The 19,272-nt window shown below is 32.8% G+C and overlaps 1 protein-coding gene, 1 long non-coding RNA gene and 1 pseudogene across 10 annotated transcripts; 2 read left to right on the top strand and 1 right to left on the bottom strand.

Moving 5' to 3' along the window:
* Nucleotides 1-2,639: 2,639 nt before the first annotated feature.
* LOC125579300 lies at nt 2,640-6,195 on the bottom strand. 9 transcript variants are annotated; one of them, XR_007317275.1, is made up of 10 exons: nt 5,741-6,195; nt 5,549-5,626; nt 5,375-5,480; nt 5,138-5,283; nt 4,889-5,053; nt 4,738-4,806; nt 4,445-4,641; nt 3,959-4,247; nt 3,747-3,847; nt 2,640-2,782 (listed from the first exon to the last, which is right to left on the bottom strand). It is a non-coding gene; the product is annotated as an uncharacterized LOC125579300 (long non-coding RNA). The 9 variants fall into 9 exon arrangements; XR_007317274.1 differs by having other exon boundaries at nt 2,646-2,782; nt 3,778-3,847; nt 5,375-5,484; XR_007317279.1 differs by having other exon boundaries at nt 2,646-2,782; nt 3,778-3,847; nt 3,959-4,377.
* A 1,025-nt stretch (nt 6,196-7,220) lies between these two features.
* On the top strand, nt 7,221-9,813 carry LOC125579298. Its single transcript, XM_048743308.1, has 3 exons — nt 7,221-8,160; nt 8,926-9,477; nt 9,558-9,813. The coding sequence occupies exons 1-3, from the start codon at nt 7,288-7,290 to the stop codon at nt 9,666-9,668; spliced, it is 1,536 nt and encodes a 511-aa protein (XP_048599265.1). The 5' UTR covers nt 7,221-7,287; the 3' UTR covers nt 9,669-9,813.
* Nucleotides 9,814-11,100: 1,287 nt separating this feature from the next.
* On the top strand, nt 11,101-15,556 carry LOC125579255 (annotated as a pseudogene).
* The last annotated feature ends 3,716 nt before the right edge of the window (nt 15,557-19,272 follow it).

Below are 19,272 nucleotides of genomic sequence, written 5' to 3'. Positions count from 1 at the left end.
TGTTAACTCATTTTATTATTTTTTTTGGTAAAAAACTCATTTTATTTTTGTCATATAATAAAATGACACATGAAAGACTGTTAAACCATACGATTAGAAACATATCAAGAGTCAAGACTATTAAATAGAAACATATCACGAATATGAGGGAAGCTATGGACCTGTGGTATGGCCTAAACAAGAGTATGGTACTGCCTAAATAAAACATATCACGAAAATGAGGCAGGTTGTGCGTAAACAGTTGAATTACCTAGCTATTGGTTAATTACGAAAAGTAATATTGGTTAGACTTTAGAAACAAAAGCAAGTAAACTACGATCGGTTACATAGTAAAAGAATAATAAGTTTTTTTATTTATTTAGAAAGGGTAAAAGAATAAGTTGAGGGTTTCTGTAAGATGATAGTATGTTTATTTGGTTTTGAATTGATTTCTGGATGAGTGAGTTTCTTATAGTATTATTATTATTACTAGATCGTTTTCCGCGCTATGCGCGGATAAGTGCTTTTAAATTTTTACAAATGTATGTTGTATAAATATCAGATATTGTAAAATAATTTTGATTTTTAAACTCATTTTGAATTATAATGGTAGCCTGTAAGATAGTTATTTTGGAATTATTTTGTTTGTATACATGTTTGAATAAAAATCAAAATTGTTATAAATAAATGTATATGGAATTTCTTCTTTCCAATAACACACTTATAAATATCATGCTAAGTTTATGTCATCAATTTGAAATCAATTGTGGAATGCCGGTTTTAAGACTGAAACCATTTTGAATATGTTTGGTATTGCAATATTGAATTAAGTTAAAAATTACTAATATATAACATAACATGAATTAAAACTATGAAAATATATTTGTTATATTGCTTTTATTTTATCATTTTGCTATGTTTCTCTATTTTATTTAGAGTGTCTTAACCTTTTTATTTTAGAGGTTGTTCATTAATATAATTTAATTTTTAACACATTAGATGTATTTTATTATTTGAAAATTATATTTTTAGTACAGTATGACATATAAATATTAGTGTGCAGTTAATTATTCCTCTAAGTTTAATCATAACTTCGTGTTATTCTGTTGATATTAAATATTATTGTTTGGCTATATGACCATCAAACACATGAATTTTAAGAACTTAACCTGATTTTGCATTTGTGTCTTTTCTATCGTTCTTGAAAACCTAAAAGTTGTGAATTGTGGTGGAATCTATTGTGTTTTAAACATATGCAATCATCATTTTACAGTAGAACCTCTATAAATTAATACTCGATAAATTAATAATCTCTATAAATTAATATAACACAAATCGATAAAATAATAAGATAATAATATTTTTAAAACTCTCATGTAAATATATAGTCTCATTAAAATCACAAATTGCTAATCTATCTCTATATATTTTATATAAGTACAACTAAACATTAATATTGTTGGTTTTATATTCACAATGAAAATACTTCTAGTTTTCTTAATATTTTAATATATTTTGATAATATTTAGTAAAAATATATCAAAAATTACATAACAATTCGATGAAACATAAAATATACACCAAATAAGATAATAAAAATAATATGAATGTTAAATTTATAAAATTTAAATAATTTATATAGGTAAAAATAAAATATTTTTTATTTTATTAATAAAATAGAATAATAGAAAAAAAATCCAAAAATGAAAACTTTTGTAAATTAATATTTCTATAAATCAATAGAAATTTAAAGTCCCAACATTATTAATTTATAAAGGTTCTATTGTATTTCCTCTTCTAAACGTATCTCTCAGTATGATGATAATCGTGAAAGAAGTGTTACTAAACTCACTATAGTATTTTATAGCTAAACGGACCTTTATTTTAAACATATAACTTTGGTGCAAAAGGTTATTGAGAATGTTAAAACTTTTTTTGTCTCAATATTAAAATATGAAAACTCAATTAAATTGTTTAATGATGATGGCTTGAATAATATATTTTAAATCAAATTTTCTTTGCAACTTAACAAAACTATTTGTTGGTATATCAGGCAAAAGTAAAAACAGTGTCATAATCCAACAAAATGAGAAAATACAACCTTGCTAAGTCGGTAAACTGAACCAATTGCATATATTTAATACTAATGAGTACGAATTAAATAAATCCCACTTCTGAAATAAAAATGGTATAAGTTAAAAAAAACAGAAATGGTATATACCCTTTTATAGTTTTATTACACATTATCTAAATCAAGAACCGCCACATGTTCCATTTTAATCTTTAGATCAGCTGATTATACTTCTCAGCTACTGGAAATTGCAACTCACTAATGGATAAGTAACTAAAAATAGATTAATTTAAAAAATTAGTGTTTAAACACATTAAATTAGAAATTAAAAAAATTAGTATGTGAATGCATTAATTGCTAAATCATTATAAAGCTGACATGTGTCAATACATTTATTATAATGCTTCTTTTTTAATATATAGGGATACATGATCTTCAAATGTGGAGTACAAAAGCGTCGTTGTTTTCGGGTGTTAGAATCTGGAAGCCTGCATCAATTTTTTTTTAATATATATTATTTATATGAGTCGATCATTTAAGGAGAGTGGTTCAGCATGACCAAAATTTCTGGTATAACGAAAAGTAAAACACGTGCCTTAAAAATATCAAAACCTCAATATCTTAGATTGCCATGACTGAGTCAACCTCAATCTGCGTGCTATGCTTTCTCTATGATAAACTGGTCCCTCGCACCTGACCGCAATGAAGTCTCCCGAACAGAGAATTGCTTGTCTGAAAAATCAAAGAGTCAAGGCTTTAGGCAGAAGAAAAAACCTGTGAAAATGTAAGAATGTTTGACTATATTAGTAGAAGACGCATCAGACTACATGATAACACAATGGGAGAGACCATAAAATATGCCAAACTCTTAAATTAACATATAGTTCTTTAAATATTACATACATAAGTTATTACCTGATTTAAAAAGATGATAAGTTTTGTACAAAGAGGTACAACATAAGTTCCTTACACTATTTTGAACCCACAACCTATCCATTTGTTAGTAACATAAAAGAATATACTTAAACTCAGATTCTCTACTTTAAAGTAACTAATTAATCTTAGAAAGTTAAAAGGTTATTTACTTAAAGAAATAAGAAGTCCATAAATTAGTGAAACATCCGAGGAAATAGAAACTTGGAGGATACATTATGTATTTGATTTTATTCAAATCAAGTAGTAGAAGAAAGGCAAAACATGAGAATCTTAAAAACAATTCAAGTAATGAGCAACTATACGTTGTACACATCTGAAACTGTTCTGTTTCCACACACTCTCTAAGACCTCATAGTATCAGTTTCATGATTAATAAAAGTCCAAAGAGAGGACTTGCAGGTTGCATCTAAAAATTCATTGATTGCGAATTCTGCAACCTTTTCCATAATATAAACCAGTTCTTTTTTTTACCGGAACATAAATGAGACATAGCTTGGTATAAAAGGTAAAGCAATCCATGAACCGAGTATTTGTCAGTCCCATGTTTACACCGTCACAAGTATAACTTGAAATCAAACCACATACTACCTTTGCCTAAGTATTATATATGAGACAAACTAAAACAACACAGAGGCATATGTGGTGTATACATCAAAGATCTCTCTCTCTCATATGAGACAAACTAAAACAACATCAGATAATAGTCATGATATGTAGTACTAATACTTTTTTCGGTTAGAAAGCAGGCAAAGAAGGATACCTTTTTAACGCTATGCAGGTGAAATCATTACCTCAAGCTGGAGATGGAGGTGTTTCTGAACTTCAGTTTGTAACCTTAAAGATTCTACGATCTCAATGCTCCTGGTAAAAAAGAGTGACAAAATTTAACATATAAGTAAACGTAACACAGTCAAAATTCCAAAAATAAAATATTAGAGGTTTGTTATGCAGTTTGAAACTGAAATTTATTACGTTAACATGTCAAGATATTTGATTTCTTCCGTTGATGTCATCTTCTTCTCTCGAGGTTCCCCTGTGAAGAAAGAAACACAGTTATCAAAAATATGGGTTCCTTTGTAACCTGTTGCCTTAGAGACATTAGCCTCTCTAAGGAATGATTAATTTTCAAGACCCATATGTGGTTTATAGCTCAGGAAAGCACAAAAGTATTTGTGAAAGTATATGCTGTAGCTTCCAAAGTCTCCTGCTTATGCTTTTGCTTTCTGTATTTCTCTCCGTAAGAAAATACAAAAGGAGATAACTGTAACAACATGAATTGCAAGAAAACGAAATAAATAGTCAGGATAAGAACAAAACCTATGTTATTCAGAACAGTCTAAGGCGTGGCTCCTATGGTTGAAAGAAGAAGTCCAAGAGAATGGTAAGCGCCACTGTTTATAGTTAATAGCCTTCAAATATTTATTTACAGGAACAAAGAGAAGAGGAAAGTTTACGCACGTTGACTACCGCCAAGCTGATTAGGCACAGCGTCAACAAAAGCCTCATTAAGTTCTTGTGTCCAACACATGTGTTATTTAGAACCCCACCTATCCCGTATGGTCGCATTCCGGGACAAATAACTGACGGGTTGTCTATATTGTCTCACCATTCCATTGAGTTTTAAAAGCGGCCCTCCAACACATGCATCTCCAAAGCTTCATATACACAAACAACTCTCTGAATAAACTTTAGATTCAGTAATTGTAGTTCACATAAAACCTAAACTCAAGAGATGATTAAAGTGTCACTACCACACCATTTCCTATAGAATCCACGATTCCTCACACGACTTCCCTTCCAACTCTTGCACAAAATATTTTCTACCAAGAATTTATGACCATATTTAAAATTTTATCCCATACATAATACGAAAAAAGTTAAAGAACTAAATAGATAAATAACCTGGCCAGCCGACATATTTGGATCCCATGTAACTTCACAGCATCAGTATATTCAAAGAACTCAATATTGAGGAGTTGCTTTCCTCTACATCACTTTAGTGTCCATACTGACAATGAAGTTGTACTATCTCAGTGCCTTTAGGTCCGAATGCACCAACATATAGGCCTGCAATTCAAATACAGAACATATGCTAAGTTAAGTTGTACAAATACATTCTGAACCCATATGGAAAGTAGATGGACATGAAACCTGGAAACAAATCGTCGATTTACATAAACTTTAGATACCACCGATTCAAAACGGATTTGAGATATGGTACAGTCGGTTGAAGTTTGAAACCATCCTTCTGGTAATTAAGTGGAACTGAGTAGAAATATGTATTAATACATGTGCTCCTAAGGTAAGGAATTATACATGTTAGATATCATTGAAAACATAGAAAAATTAAAATTGGTATGCATGTTTAAATTTCTGGAATTTAGAGACCTTATGCCTTTCTCTTGCATCATGTTTGTGTATCCATACCTCAGATGATCAACTGAAAATCTCACCAGTTTTTTTTTTAACCAGGAATGAGAAACTCGACAGAAACCTGTCTAATGTCACACTCTTTTAAATATCGAACTAATATGCCAAAAGCTAACATATTTCAACGCTTACTTCTTCTGAGTTTGGGTTGCCGTTGTGTTCGTGTGGGAACTGTCGTCTTCAAGGACATACCTAAGGCTAAACATGCCACTAATTTCATGTATGCGAGAAGACATATTTGTAAATTAGTTATGGTAGAAGCAATAAATCAAGGATAATGACTCGATTAACACTTATTTTTAGACATATATGTCTTTCTCTTACCAGAAGATCTCTTGCGTTCAGCTCCGGTTCTGATTTGGTTAGCCTTTAAGGCCTTGTTCACCATGGTACGACTCATATTTCTCTGATTTAAGGGATGATGAAGCAAACAGGGATCTGATACATGGTTAGGCGAAATCCGAAAACATGATTAGAGGCATTTTACAATGATACCCGGAGTACTCCCAAGTCGATGTAACTTTGAAACTGGAAAATTGTATTTCGAATTGAAGTGTAGGTGATGAAATTAAAACAAACAATTGGATTGATCTATTGTTGGTGACTTTGACATATATAATCATGAAAGATGGAGGAAGTACGGGAGATGAGAAGACAATCTCGACTGAAGAAACGGGAAACGTTTTTGTATGAGGAGGAAAGATGAGAAGACGGTAGAAATAGAGACAAAGAACGACATGAAAGAGAAGAGATTCATCGTTTGGTTTCTCAGCTTCTCAGATTAGTTTTGTGGGCTAGACACATCAAACAAAACAGATCAAAAATATAAAGAAAAGCCCAACAATACCCAAGATCTGTGCTGATGTGGCAAAAAGCAAGCTTTCTATTGGTCGATTATTTAGTCCAACGTGGATAGCTTCTCTGTTGATTATATTCAGCTTTTAGTATTGTATTGATTATTTTTTTCATTAGGAAGTGAATTTGGTATTATATTTTCTTTTTACATTTTCCCTTTTCTCGAAAGGATGTAATTATTTTCTTTGATGATATATTTAAAGGAAAGCATAAGGTAAAATTAATATCCCTCAAGATTTATAAAATTCTCAAATATGTTTTTATTTTCATTGCTACAGAATAATAATAAATATAATATAATTTTAATAATTTTAAAATAATACTAAATCCAAAAGTATTTGAGATTGAGTAGATTTTGTAAAGTTGTTATTATGATTTTAAGATGATTTGAAGAAATTTCAGGATATTTCTAAAAGATTGATAATTTCCATTTTTCTTATATTTCTTAGTTCATGAAATATATAAAACGTACAGACATTGTTTATTTTATTTTATTATTCATTTTTAACACTTGAATCAAACTCTAATTTTGGAGAGACTAAACAAAACCAAATGTAAATGTTAAATACCCAATGGAATCTTGATCAAACATGATAAAAAAAAAAAGTGATCACGAAAAGTAGTCATTGACTATCCTGATATATCAATTTGACAGGATGTAATGGGTACAGTCAATATAACTTACCATGTTTACAAATTACATATATACAATATACACCTGCCGAAGTATAATGTATATAATTAATTTCATAAAGATACTTACTGTTTAAATTAAAATAAATTAAAATAAATTAATGGATCAGAAGAACAAAGGAATCCATAATATCCTTTCCATGGGATAAAGACCAAAAAAGTAACGATTGTATAAATAAAAAACCGTTTTATTTTCATATCTCCTTTATAAGAGGAGCTAGGTAGAGAGAGCTCTCTATAAAAACATAATCACCAGCAGTAACCAACGTAGTCTTCCTCATTCTCCGGTGTGTAGAAACCCTTTTTTAAAATTATTTTCAGGCATGGGAGACGATAAGAGAGATCAAAAGCCATATTCATACGAGAAAGCCAAAACGTTTTCATGTAACTCACATTCTTCGTCTTTGTTTAGGCTCATCTCAAAGCTAGTCTTAACTTTCGCCGTTATATTCTGCATCCAATTCGTTTTCTACTCGTACGATTTCACCTCCTATACTCCACCTCGATCTCTCATGAAAATCGCGGTTTCGCCAGTCGGATCCGGATCCGGATCTTACACGAGTCCAAAACCTGAAGACACGGAGATAAAACACGTGGTGTTCGGGATCGCTGCGTCTGCGAAGCTCTGGAAACGCAGAAGAGACTACGTGAAGCTCTGGTGGAAACCCAACGGGGAAATGAACGGCGTCGTTTGGTTAGACAAACACATTGACGACAACGACACCGTTTCCGCCGGTCTCCCTCCTATCAAAATATCTTCCGACACGTCAAGGTTCGAGTACACGTACCCAAAGGGCAACAGAGCGGCGCTGAGACTCACGCGAATCGTGTCCGAGACAGTGAGGCTCTTAAACGGAACAGAGTCTGAGAGAAACGTGAGGTGGATTGTGATGGGAGACGACGACACCGTGTTTTTCACGGAGAATCTTGTTAGTGTTCTGAGAAAATACGATCACAGCCAGTTCTATTACATTGGGAGCTCGTCGGAGAGTCACATTCAGAATCTGAAGTTCTCCTACGGGATGGCTTACGGTGGAGGAGGATTCGCCATTAGCTACCCCTTGGCTAAGGCGTTGGAGAAGATGCAAGATCGTTGTATTCAGAGATATCCCGAATTGTACGGCTCCGACGATCGGATTCACGCTTGTATGGCGGAGCTTGGTGTTCCTTTGACTAGAGAAGTTGGTTTTCATCAGGTTCGTCTTCTACTTTGTTTTGTTGGTATGTGTATCTTTTTATTGATATTATATTCAAACTACTATGATACTCTTCTCCTTTTGAAGATCTTTTTCCTCTACTGCATTTTTGAAAAAGAATCCCCATATCTCAACCATATTTTGAAGTTTTTCTCTACCAATAGGATGTTTTAAGTTTTCATGCTTTCGGTTGTTTATTAACACACAGGATTCTAACGTAATTTTCATTTAATTATTTTGATAGAAATATTTTATAATCTTTTATTTTTTCATTAATATCCGTGTATACTAAGTGAAGTTTGATAGTGTGAAAACTGTTACGGTCATACTATGTTTATGTTACATTTGGTTAGTTTTTATGTTGGAAACTTTGACTCTGATCTTTTTTTTTTTTTTTAAAAAGTTCACATTACCCTTAAATTTAAATGATTTTATTATCACGACAATTCGGCACAAATATAGGTTCTAGTCTCATATAAGTCATTGCTCCCACTAAAAGCTTCTGTACTTCTAGTCAAATATATAGTTAGTTGTTAGCTACGTGTTAATCTTACATTCCTCTGTACATTTACAATTATTTATACAGCTTTTGTTTATTCTTTTGTTGTTTTTATGATAGATCATAGATCTAGTTAATATCTTAAAACCAAATCTTATTCTAATCAAACCATAAAAATATCAAATATATCGATATTCGAAATCTTTGTTCCCTTATTTATCGATCCGCGTAGTTTTACCCACAGTATTTTTCTTTTGTTGCAACAGTTTGATATATATGGGAAACTACTGGGCCTGTTATCAGCCCATCCATTAGCTCCAATTGTCTCCATGCATCATCTAGACATAGTGGATCCAGTATTCCCAAACATGGGTCGAGTCAACGCCATGAAACGTCTCATGGCTCCAGCCAAACTGGATTCAGCGAGCCTCACTCAGCAATCAGTTTGTTATGACACTACACACCGTTGGACTGTGTCTGTGTCATGGGGATACACAGTTCAGATTATACGTGGTCTATTGTCAGCGAGAGAGATGGAGATCCCGACACGCACATTTATAGATTGGTACAAGCACGGAGACGGCAAAAGCTACGCTTTTAACACACGTCTTTTCAGCAAAAGCACGTGTCAACGTCCACGCGTGTACTTCCTCTCCAATGCGCTTCCTGATTCGGCCTTACACAGAACTGCAAGCGAGTACGTGAGGTGGTATGACATGTGGGATCTTGAATGTGATTGGGAAGTATCGGATCCTTCTGATATCGAACGGGTTATAGTTTATAAAAAGCTCGTTCCCGATAGATGGAACAAAAATAAGGTTAGTAACTACATTAGCTGATTTTTGTTTACTGCTATATATATGATGATGCTATTGATTCTTGTTTTGGTGCAATTTAGGCTCCGAGAAGAGATTGTTGTAGAATATTGCCTACGAAAAAGAATGGGACGATGGTGATTGATGTTGGAGCTTGTGAAGATGATGAAATTGTTGAATTCTCTGTCAAATAGTGTATTTTTTTTCTATTATTGGTTTGGTCTCACTACCATATCTTAGTGTAACTTTCACACAAAGCTATAGAGAAGAACTACTTTCGGAATTTCCAACTGATGCATGTATGATATTGATATTATTTCAAGTTATTCATACCTAGAACTAGTTGGTTATTTCTGGTGGTTGATTCAGTAAATATGTTTTTTTGGATCCGTTGATATGATATGCGAAGAGAGTAAATGCTTTTGTTTTTTTCCTTTTAAAATCGTCGATATATATTATTCTCTTCGCATATCATATCCAAGGATCAAGTATAGACGGGGGAGACCTGATAACGTACAACACCGCCCGTCTGGTGAAAAGCGACACAACGTGGGTTTTCCAGTGAGCAGTGGTTACAACTTAGAAGTATCTTAATTATTATATTGCATTTATATAGCTAGTATGTATGTCACTTGGTACGCTATACTTCAAAATCTACAATATAAATCAGATCTTGATAAATCAGATCAAACCTACGAAAATCACTAACTTCATGAGTTACAAAAAAAAATCACTTGCTTAACCATCTTATCTGGGTATAATATCTTTTATCCCACTTCTTAATTCTTACAAACTATTACGTTATCTTTAAGACTGTAACGGATATAGTCTTATAACTCTTTTATTTTTTTTATCTTTTGGGAAACATTAGTCTTATGCTCTTATGCGGAGTTTTTCGCACATGAGTCTATGAGACCCAAGTAGCTTAGTATTAATTTACTTGTTATACTTAAAATGAACATCTAATGTCATACTTAAAATGTATCGGACATGTTTTAACGGATCAATGCTTATTAAAGTAGTTAATTATCAGATAGGCTATGCTGTGATCAGTAAAAAAGTAGCATGATCCGTGGCTTCTTCCTCAAGTCAAACTCTTAAATTCTTTGATAAAGAGTCCACATTGATCATGCATATATGATTTTTATGCCACATAAATTTTTGAAAAGTATTAAACAATAGCATAGTATCTTCCGGGTGTTTTCTTCAAAACAAAAACTAAGTTAGGCAATAAAAGTGTATTCTTTTATGCGGTTTAGCTTTCAATACAAATCTGAAACTACTCGATCCAAGGAAAAAAAGAGTTTGGTTTCCAAGACTTTGTTACCATACTAATTAAGTGTCATAACGATTTTGTATGGAATACATCCTATGTTTTTCAAATCGCATAATCGTATTTTCTGTTGTTCAACACATAGTGTACATTTTTACGTCATCTCGACCCCCCCCCCCCCCCCCCCTCCCCCACAAAAAAAAAACAAAAACAAATGGATGTAGATAGTGCAAAAAAAAAAAAAAACAAGATCCACGGGGAGAGTCACATGCATGGAGCATGCAACTACCTTACTTCATCTCATTCCACTCAAGATTTTCTTTATATATACACTCTTTCTCTACCACTCCTCCCTCAAAATAAGCTAGCTGATCCTTCTCACTAAAGCCATCATATCTTTTAAAATCATAAGAGAGCGAGAGAGATAGAGATAGGATGGAGATGACTAAGTTCTTCATGATGGTGGTTTTCCTTGGAACTATCATGCTTTGGATCATGATGCCAACACGAACTTATAAAAACAAGTGGCAGCCTTATATGCGTCTAAAGTTTGGAGCATCAACTTATTTTGGTGCCACAGGTTTGCATGATCAATAGATGGATTAGTAAAGCAACCATTAATCATCTAATTGTTCCTTCCATTAGCTCATGCTTTCGTAGGAACCTCCGTTTGTATTTACAACTTTTAAAATAATTGATTAAAATTTGTTAATATCTTCTCTGTTTGCACGACAGGGACGACACTTTTCATGTATATGTTCCCGATGATCCTCGTAGCTTGTCTGGGATGTGTGTATCTCCACTTCAAGAAACGAAAGAGTCCACACCATATTGATAGGTACAAAATTCAACGGGTGAATTATGTCGACAGACAAGTTGTATAACTTTCATCATTTCTTACAATTTGTTTCTGTATAATGGATATAATAAAGGGAGATAAAGGGGGGAGTGTGGAGTGCACTGAGAAAGCCAATGTTAGTGAAGGGACCATTGGGGATAGTCTCAGTTACTGAGATCATGTTCTTGGCTATGTTTGTGGCTCTTCTTCTTTGGAGCTTTATCACTTACTTGCGCAATAAATTTGCCACTATCACTCCTCAATCAGCCGCTGCAGATGGCCAATACTTGTAAGAATTCTTTTTCTTATCAACCATACATATATATATATATATATATATATATATATATATATTTGGTTGGATAATTTCTACTTAACTTCTGAACATATATATATTTGAAGATTAATTAGTTCATTAGTACTCCATTATTTATATTCACCAAAACAAATTATTTTTGTTAGTGAAAATACTATACAAAAACATATGAGTGTATTTGATTGATTACTGAAATACTAATTTTATCATAGTTTATCACATGTCAATATCTTAGATTAAGAGAACTATATCGAGAGTTTAGTATCTGTCTCAATAGTTTTGATTAATATTTTAAGGTGGCAAGCCAAGCTGGAATCAGCGGCGCTAAGGATAGGGTTTATCGGAAACATATGTTTAGCGTTTTTGTTCTTACCGGTGGCACGTGGCTCGTCGTTGCTACCGGCGGTAGGACTAACTTCAGAGTCAAGCATCAAATACCATATTTGGCTGGGCCATATGGTCATTGCAATTTTCACCGCTCATGGTCTATGTTACATCATCTATTGGGTCTCTGTGCATGAAATCTCCCAGGTATATAACATACTTGTTCTACTAGTTATCAAATATTATGGATTAGATTTTTTGGCTTTGCCTAATAGTCCAATAGTTGGGTCCCACCTCTAGATAGAATAAAGTCAACGTTTCTAAATCAATGCTATAATTCCCGTCAACGTCATCTCTGAATGGATCAGCTTCCATACATACGCAATAGTGCAGTACTTTTTTATAGTTCAATATAATAAAATGCGGTAAAATTTAATATTTTTGGTCTTCACATGCAATAATGTGAATATAAAGCAACTAATATGTAAAACGCCATTTTCTTCTAACTGTAAAACGCCATATCTTTGAAACACGCATTTAATAGAAATCATATGTATAATGTAGTATATATACGAATATGACTTTTATTCCAGTTAATGTGATAATTCAATTTCGCTTCATGCGCTTCTGTAACTGAAAGAATTTCGTATTGATCGAGGTTGGAAGAAAATCATATGCATGTTAGATTCGGGTTTATTATGGGCTTCCAACTTAAAACCAATTGGCAATTAGTGGATTGGCCCTAACCCTTTATATATTACTTAATGTCCCATTGATTTTCCAATGTGGGATACATATCCCTTAATACCCCTCCTCGAGATGATGGCTCTTATCGGCCAGAAATCTCGGAACTTTAAGACAGTTATACTCGGTCGAGCGAATCAATTACGACCTATATACCCGGTCGGGTAGGGTTAATATTAATTAAGGGTTTAACTTATTCGGATCTGGGCTCTGATACCATGTTAGATTCGGGGTTTATTATGGGCTTCCAACTTAAAACCAATTGGCAATTAGTGGATTGGCCCTAACCCTTTATATATTACTTAATGTCCCATTGATTTTCCAATGTGGGATACATATCCCTTAATAATATATCTATATACATATCGAATATTTATTTAATCAACTGCAGATGCTCATGTGGGATACAAAGGATATATCGAACTTGGCCGGAGAGATATCTCTGGTGGCCGGGCTTGTTATGTGGGCCACCACATATCCAGCGGTAAGGAGGAGATTCTTCGAAGTCTTCTTCTACACACACTACCTCTACATCGTCTTCATGCTCTTCTTCGTCTTCCACGTCGGCATCTCTTACACGTTTATCTCTTTTCCCGGTTTCTACATCTTCATGGTCGATCGTTTCCTTAGGTTTCTCAGTCACGTGACAATATACGCTTGCTCTCTGCTCGGATTCTTCCTTCCGACACCATCGAGCTCACTTTCTCCAAAAACCCTAGTGAGTTCCCAAAATATTAATTATCTTTTATCTTATTTTATAACACTTTGTTATTGCGACTTAAAGCTCTAAGCTATATTATATATGTTGAACAGGGTTGGTTTATAGCCCGACGAGCATATTATTTGTGAACATACCGAGCATTTCAAGGCTACAATGGCATCCATTTACGATAACTTCGAGTAGCAACCTTGAGGCAGAGAAGCTAAGTGTCGTGATCAAAAGGGAAGGCAAATGGTCAACTAAACTTTATCAGAGGCTTTCTTCTTCTCATCAGATAGACCGCCTTGCTGTTTCTATCGAGGGTCCTTACGGCCCTGCTTCCACCGATTTCTTTAGGTCAGTTACTTTCTCAAAGACCCATCAAGAAATTTAATTGATTGCTTGCGTTTGAAGAAACATTGATATCATATGTATTTTGTATGGTGTTATTTATAGGCATGAAGCTCTGGTTATGGTGAGCGGAGGAAGTGGCATAACTCCATTTATCTCAGTCATCCGTGATATGATCGCAACAAGCCAAAACCAAAAATGCAAAATCCCCAAAATCACTCTGATTTGCGCTTTTAAGAACTCTTCAGAAATATCCATGCTCCATCTTGTCTTGCCATTATCCGGCCTCCAGACCGAACTCTCCTCCGACATTAACATCAAAATCGAAGCCTTCATAACCCGAGAGAAAGAGCCAAAAAGCGAAGCTACAACGGAGCAAATCAAAACTCTCTGGTTCAAACCAAGTCTTTCAGACCAACCCATCTCAGCAATCCTAGGACCAAACTCATGGCTCTGGCTCGGCGGCATTCTCTCGTCATCGTTCCTCATCTTTATGATAATCATCGGTATCATCAGTAGGTATTACATTTACCCGATCGACCACAACACCTACAAGATCTATTCTTGGACTTCAGAATCCATTATATACATCTTGGTCATCTGTGTGAGCATCATGGCCACTTCAAGTGCAGCTATGTTTTGGAACAAGAAAAAGTACGGCACAACGTCGAAACTAAACAGGTCCAGAACGTCGAACTTCCATCGACAACGTCTTCTCCAACCTCGTGCGGTTATAACTCCATGAGAGAAATCGAAAGTTCTCCACAAGAATCGCTAGTGCAACGTACCAGCCTGCATTACGGAGAAAGACCTAACCTCACGAGTAATATACCTTATATCTCTTTCTACATCTATATATCTCTGTGTATATATGAGTATTGTTATCCTAATTAGGTGCTTGTATATGAACAGAACTACTACTTGGCGTGGAAGGTTCGAGTGTGGGAGTTCTTGTGTGTGGTCCAAAGAAGTTGAGACAAAAGGTTGCGAAAATATGTTCCACTGGTTTGGCTAAGACCATCTCCAATGTATTTTGCTATTTTCACTCTAAAATAGGGGAACTCTATAATAGAGGTGAGATATGCTCCAATGTATTCCCCTAAAATAGCAATCTCTAAAATATAGAGTAAAAAATAGAGGAATGCTATTTTTTCCTCTATAAATAGAGGAAAAAAATAGAGATCTCTATTATAGAGGAAGAAATAGAGGTGGGTTGGAGCAATTCACCTCTAAATGCTATTATAGAGGTGAAAATAGCAATGGGTTGGAGATGCTCTAAGAATCTCCATTTTGAATCAATCAGTTTCAGCTGGTGATCGAGTACATATTTGTATAAAATTGTTTTCACCTGCTGTGGAAGTTGCTTGGATTGCAAGTTAATAATGTGGGTCTGTGATTTGACCTGTATTTGTGTGCTTGTTATATTGACCATTTTATGGTCTTTATTTTTCAACGTTTGATATATTTTAGTGGGAAAAGCTATACCTCCCAAAGTTACTCAACCCATTCGTTTGTAATCCTTACGTATGTTTGTAAATTGTGAACGTTGAAATATTATAAAAATCCTTTCTTTGAGACATATAAGATATATATGGAATCATTCGGATACTTCATTTGATAAATATCTTTATTTCTTAGTTCATTCGGATATATATGGAATCATTTGTAAATATCTTTATTTCTTAGTTCAAACCATTCATGGAATCATTCGGATACTTCATTTGATACTAGATACAGTTTGAGGATCTGCACATCACCTCTTACCAGAAAACAAATATTATTCGTCCCTCTCCTAGTACTATCATCTCACATAGTGGATTTAGAGTTCGACTGATTTATAATGGCATAATTTCATTTCATATTTCTGGTCATGAGGAAAATTCATTAATCGGAAGAATTCCAGATATATACATTAACAAAAGATACCAATGCCATATATAGGGAATGACACAAAATAGGGGCTCAAACGTTTGCCTCCTCAATCATGAGCCAAAAGTTATAAACTATCTACTCTATTTGGAAGGAACGAGGCAAGATACTCCATGCTGGCCAAATTTAAGAGGAAGAAGTGTCAACTACTCAACTGTGATCGAACAGTAATGTGCCAAAAAGTGGCATAGATAAAGCTTCAACCGCCGCTTTGCAGTTAGAGACCATCTGGATTTTATGGACATGTAAGTTCCGGAAGTCTGATTAAAATACATTTTAGTTCAGTATGTATATTGCAACCGCTGATCAGAGATATATTCGTTTTCTGGTAAATGATGTTGCAGTTCCGTTCCATAAAGTAACAAAGATATCCTGTCCCGTTTAGTAATTTCGATTTAATAAACAAAAGGAGTCAACCCGTGACTGATAAATGGTTTTCAAGAATGTTAGGTTGGCAAGTCATCTAATCTTCACTACTATACACCTACTTTATGTTCCACACGTCATCAGTTAGGATTGTGTTTAGAATTTTAAAACAACGATAAAGATCGTAGGCTTCTGCGAGTATTTACTGAAAAACTCAATATTTTCGTAGGGTTTGAAACTTTTGTTGCATTCGTTTCTTTTGAGAATAGCATTTTATAGTGGTTAAACCAACAATTTAGGAAATATTATGAATTACAAAATTAATTGATGATAAATTAAAACGATGTTCATGTACTATGAAAAAAAATTTAATAAAAACATTATTACGTAGAATGTGTTTAGAAATTTTAAAACAACGCTAAAGATTATAGGCTTCTGTATATAGAACATTTATCAAAAAAACTCAATATTTTCGCAGGGGTTAACACATAGATTTTGAGAAAAATCAAAAATATGACAATACTGTTTTAATGCATAGTTGTATCCTGCACTAATATATGATGAAGGTCAAAGAGGTTTGGAACCTTTTTTGTCTCTGTTTCTTTTGAAAAATAGCGATTTTATAGTGGTTAGTCAACCATTTATGAAGTATTTGAAATTTACTAAATTAAATGATAAGAAACTAAAACGATGCCCATGTACGAGGAAGAGAGTTTAATATATATTAATACAAATGTAGAATGTTTTAATTTTTTAAAACAACACTAAAGATCATAGGCTTCAGTATATAGGCATTTACCCCAAAACTCAATATTTCGTAGGGGTTAACACATAGATTTTGAGAAAAATTCAAAAATTTGAAATTAGTGTTTTAATGCATAGGTTCATCTTGCACTAACATATTATGAAGGTCAAAGTGGTTTGAAACCTTTGTTGTCTTCGTTTCTCTAGAGAATAGCGAGTTTATAGTGGTTAGTTCACCAATTTAGGGAGTATTATGAAGTTATACTAAATTAATTGATAAAAAATTAAAAGATGTCCATGTACCATGAAAGAGAGTTTAATATACATTAATACAAATGTAGAATGTGTTTAGAACTTTTAAAACAATACTGAAGATCATAGGCTTCGGTATATATAACATTTACCTTAATATTTTATTAGGGTTTAATACATAGATTTTGAGAGAGAAAATTCAAAATATGATAATACTATTTTAATGCATAGTTGCATCCTGCACTAAATATGATGAATGTCAAATATGTTTGCAACCTTTGCTGTCTCTTTTTTTAGAGAATAGCGATTTTATAGTGGCTAATCTACCAATTTAGAGAGTATTATGAAGTTTTACTAAATTAATTGATAAACATTAAAACGATGCGTATATACCATAAAAGAGAGTTTAATATACATTAATACAAATGTAGAATATGTTTAGAAATTTTAAAACAACGTTAAATATCATATGCTTCTGTATATAGAGTATTTATCGAAAAACTCAATATTTTCAAAGGGTTAACACATAGATTTTGATAAAAACTCAAAAATATGAAAATAATTTTAATGCATAGTTTCATCATGCATTAACATATGATGAATGTCAAATAGGTTTGGAACCTATGTTGTCTCCGTTTCTCTTGAGAATAGCCATTTTATAGTGGTTAATCCACCAATTAAGAGAATATTATGAAGTTTACTAAATTGATTGATAAAAAATTAAAAAGATGCCCATGTAGCAGGAAATATTGTTTAATATACATTTATAAATGTAGAATGTGTTTAGAATTTTTAAAACAATACTAAAGATCATAGGCTTAGTATATAGATCATTTTCTGAAAACTCAATATTTTCGTAGGGGTTAAGACATATATTTTGGGAAAAATTCAAAAATGATAATAATGTTTGAATGAATATTTGCATCATGCATTTACATATGATGAAGTTCAAACAGGTTTAGAAATTTAGAACCTTTGTATTTGTTTCTCTAGAAAATAACGGTTTTATAGTGGTTATTTATATTTAGGAAGTATATGAAGTTTTACTAAATTAATTGATAAAAAATTAAAAATATGTCCAAAAACCATGAAATATAGTTTAATATACATTAATACAAATTTAGAATGTATTTAGAAATTTTAAAACAACACTAAAGATCATACTTCAGTATATAGAGCATTTACCGAAAAACTCAATATTTTCGTAGGGGTACACGTAGATTTTGAAATAAATCAAAAAATATGACAATACTGTTTTAATGCATAGTGTCATCATGCAATAAACATATGATGAAGATCAAAGAGGTTTAGAACATTTTTTTGTCTCCGTTTCTCTTGAAAATAGCCATTTTATAGTGGTTAATCTACCAATTTAGAAGTATTATGAAATTTTACTACTAATTAAGTGATAAGAAATTAAAAATATGCTAATGTATCATGAAAGATAGTTTAATATACATAATAAAATGTAGAATATGTTTAGAATTTTTAAAACAACACTAAAGATCATAGGCTTCAGCATATAGGCATTTACCGAAAAACTCAATAGTTTCGTAGGGGTTAACACAAAGATTTTGAGAAAAAACTCAAAAAATATGACAATATTGTTTTAATGCATAGTTCATCCTACACTAAAATATGATAAATTTCAAAGAGGTTTGGAACCTTTGTTATCTCTGTTTCTGTTGAGAATAACATTTATAATGGTTAACCCCCCAATTTGGGAATATTATGAAGTTTGACTAAAGTTAACTGTTAAGTAAATTCTAAACGATGCTCATTACATGAAAGAGAATCTTAATTACATCTGACACATGTAGCCAATTTCTTTAGAATTTTAAAACAACACTAACGATCAAGGCTTTGTATACTGAGTAATTAAACGAAAACTCCAAAGAAATTTCGCGAGGTTAAACCCTAGGTTTTGAGCAAAAATTAAAAATATGAACCTATGATTTAAT

Source organism: Brassica napus, chromosome A10 (genome assembly GCF_020379485.1).
Source record: "Brassica napus cultivar Da-Ae chromosome A10, Da-Ae, whole genome shotgun sequence".
Taxonomy (NCBI): domain Eukaryota; kingdom Viridiplantae; phylum Streptophyta; class Magnoliopsida; order Brassicales; family Brassicaceae; genus Brassica; species Brassica napus.
Note: the sequence above shows the minus strand (reverse complement) of the source record. Positions and strands in the feature narration are given on the sequence as shown.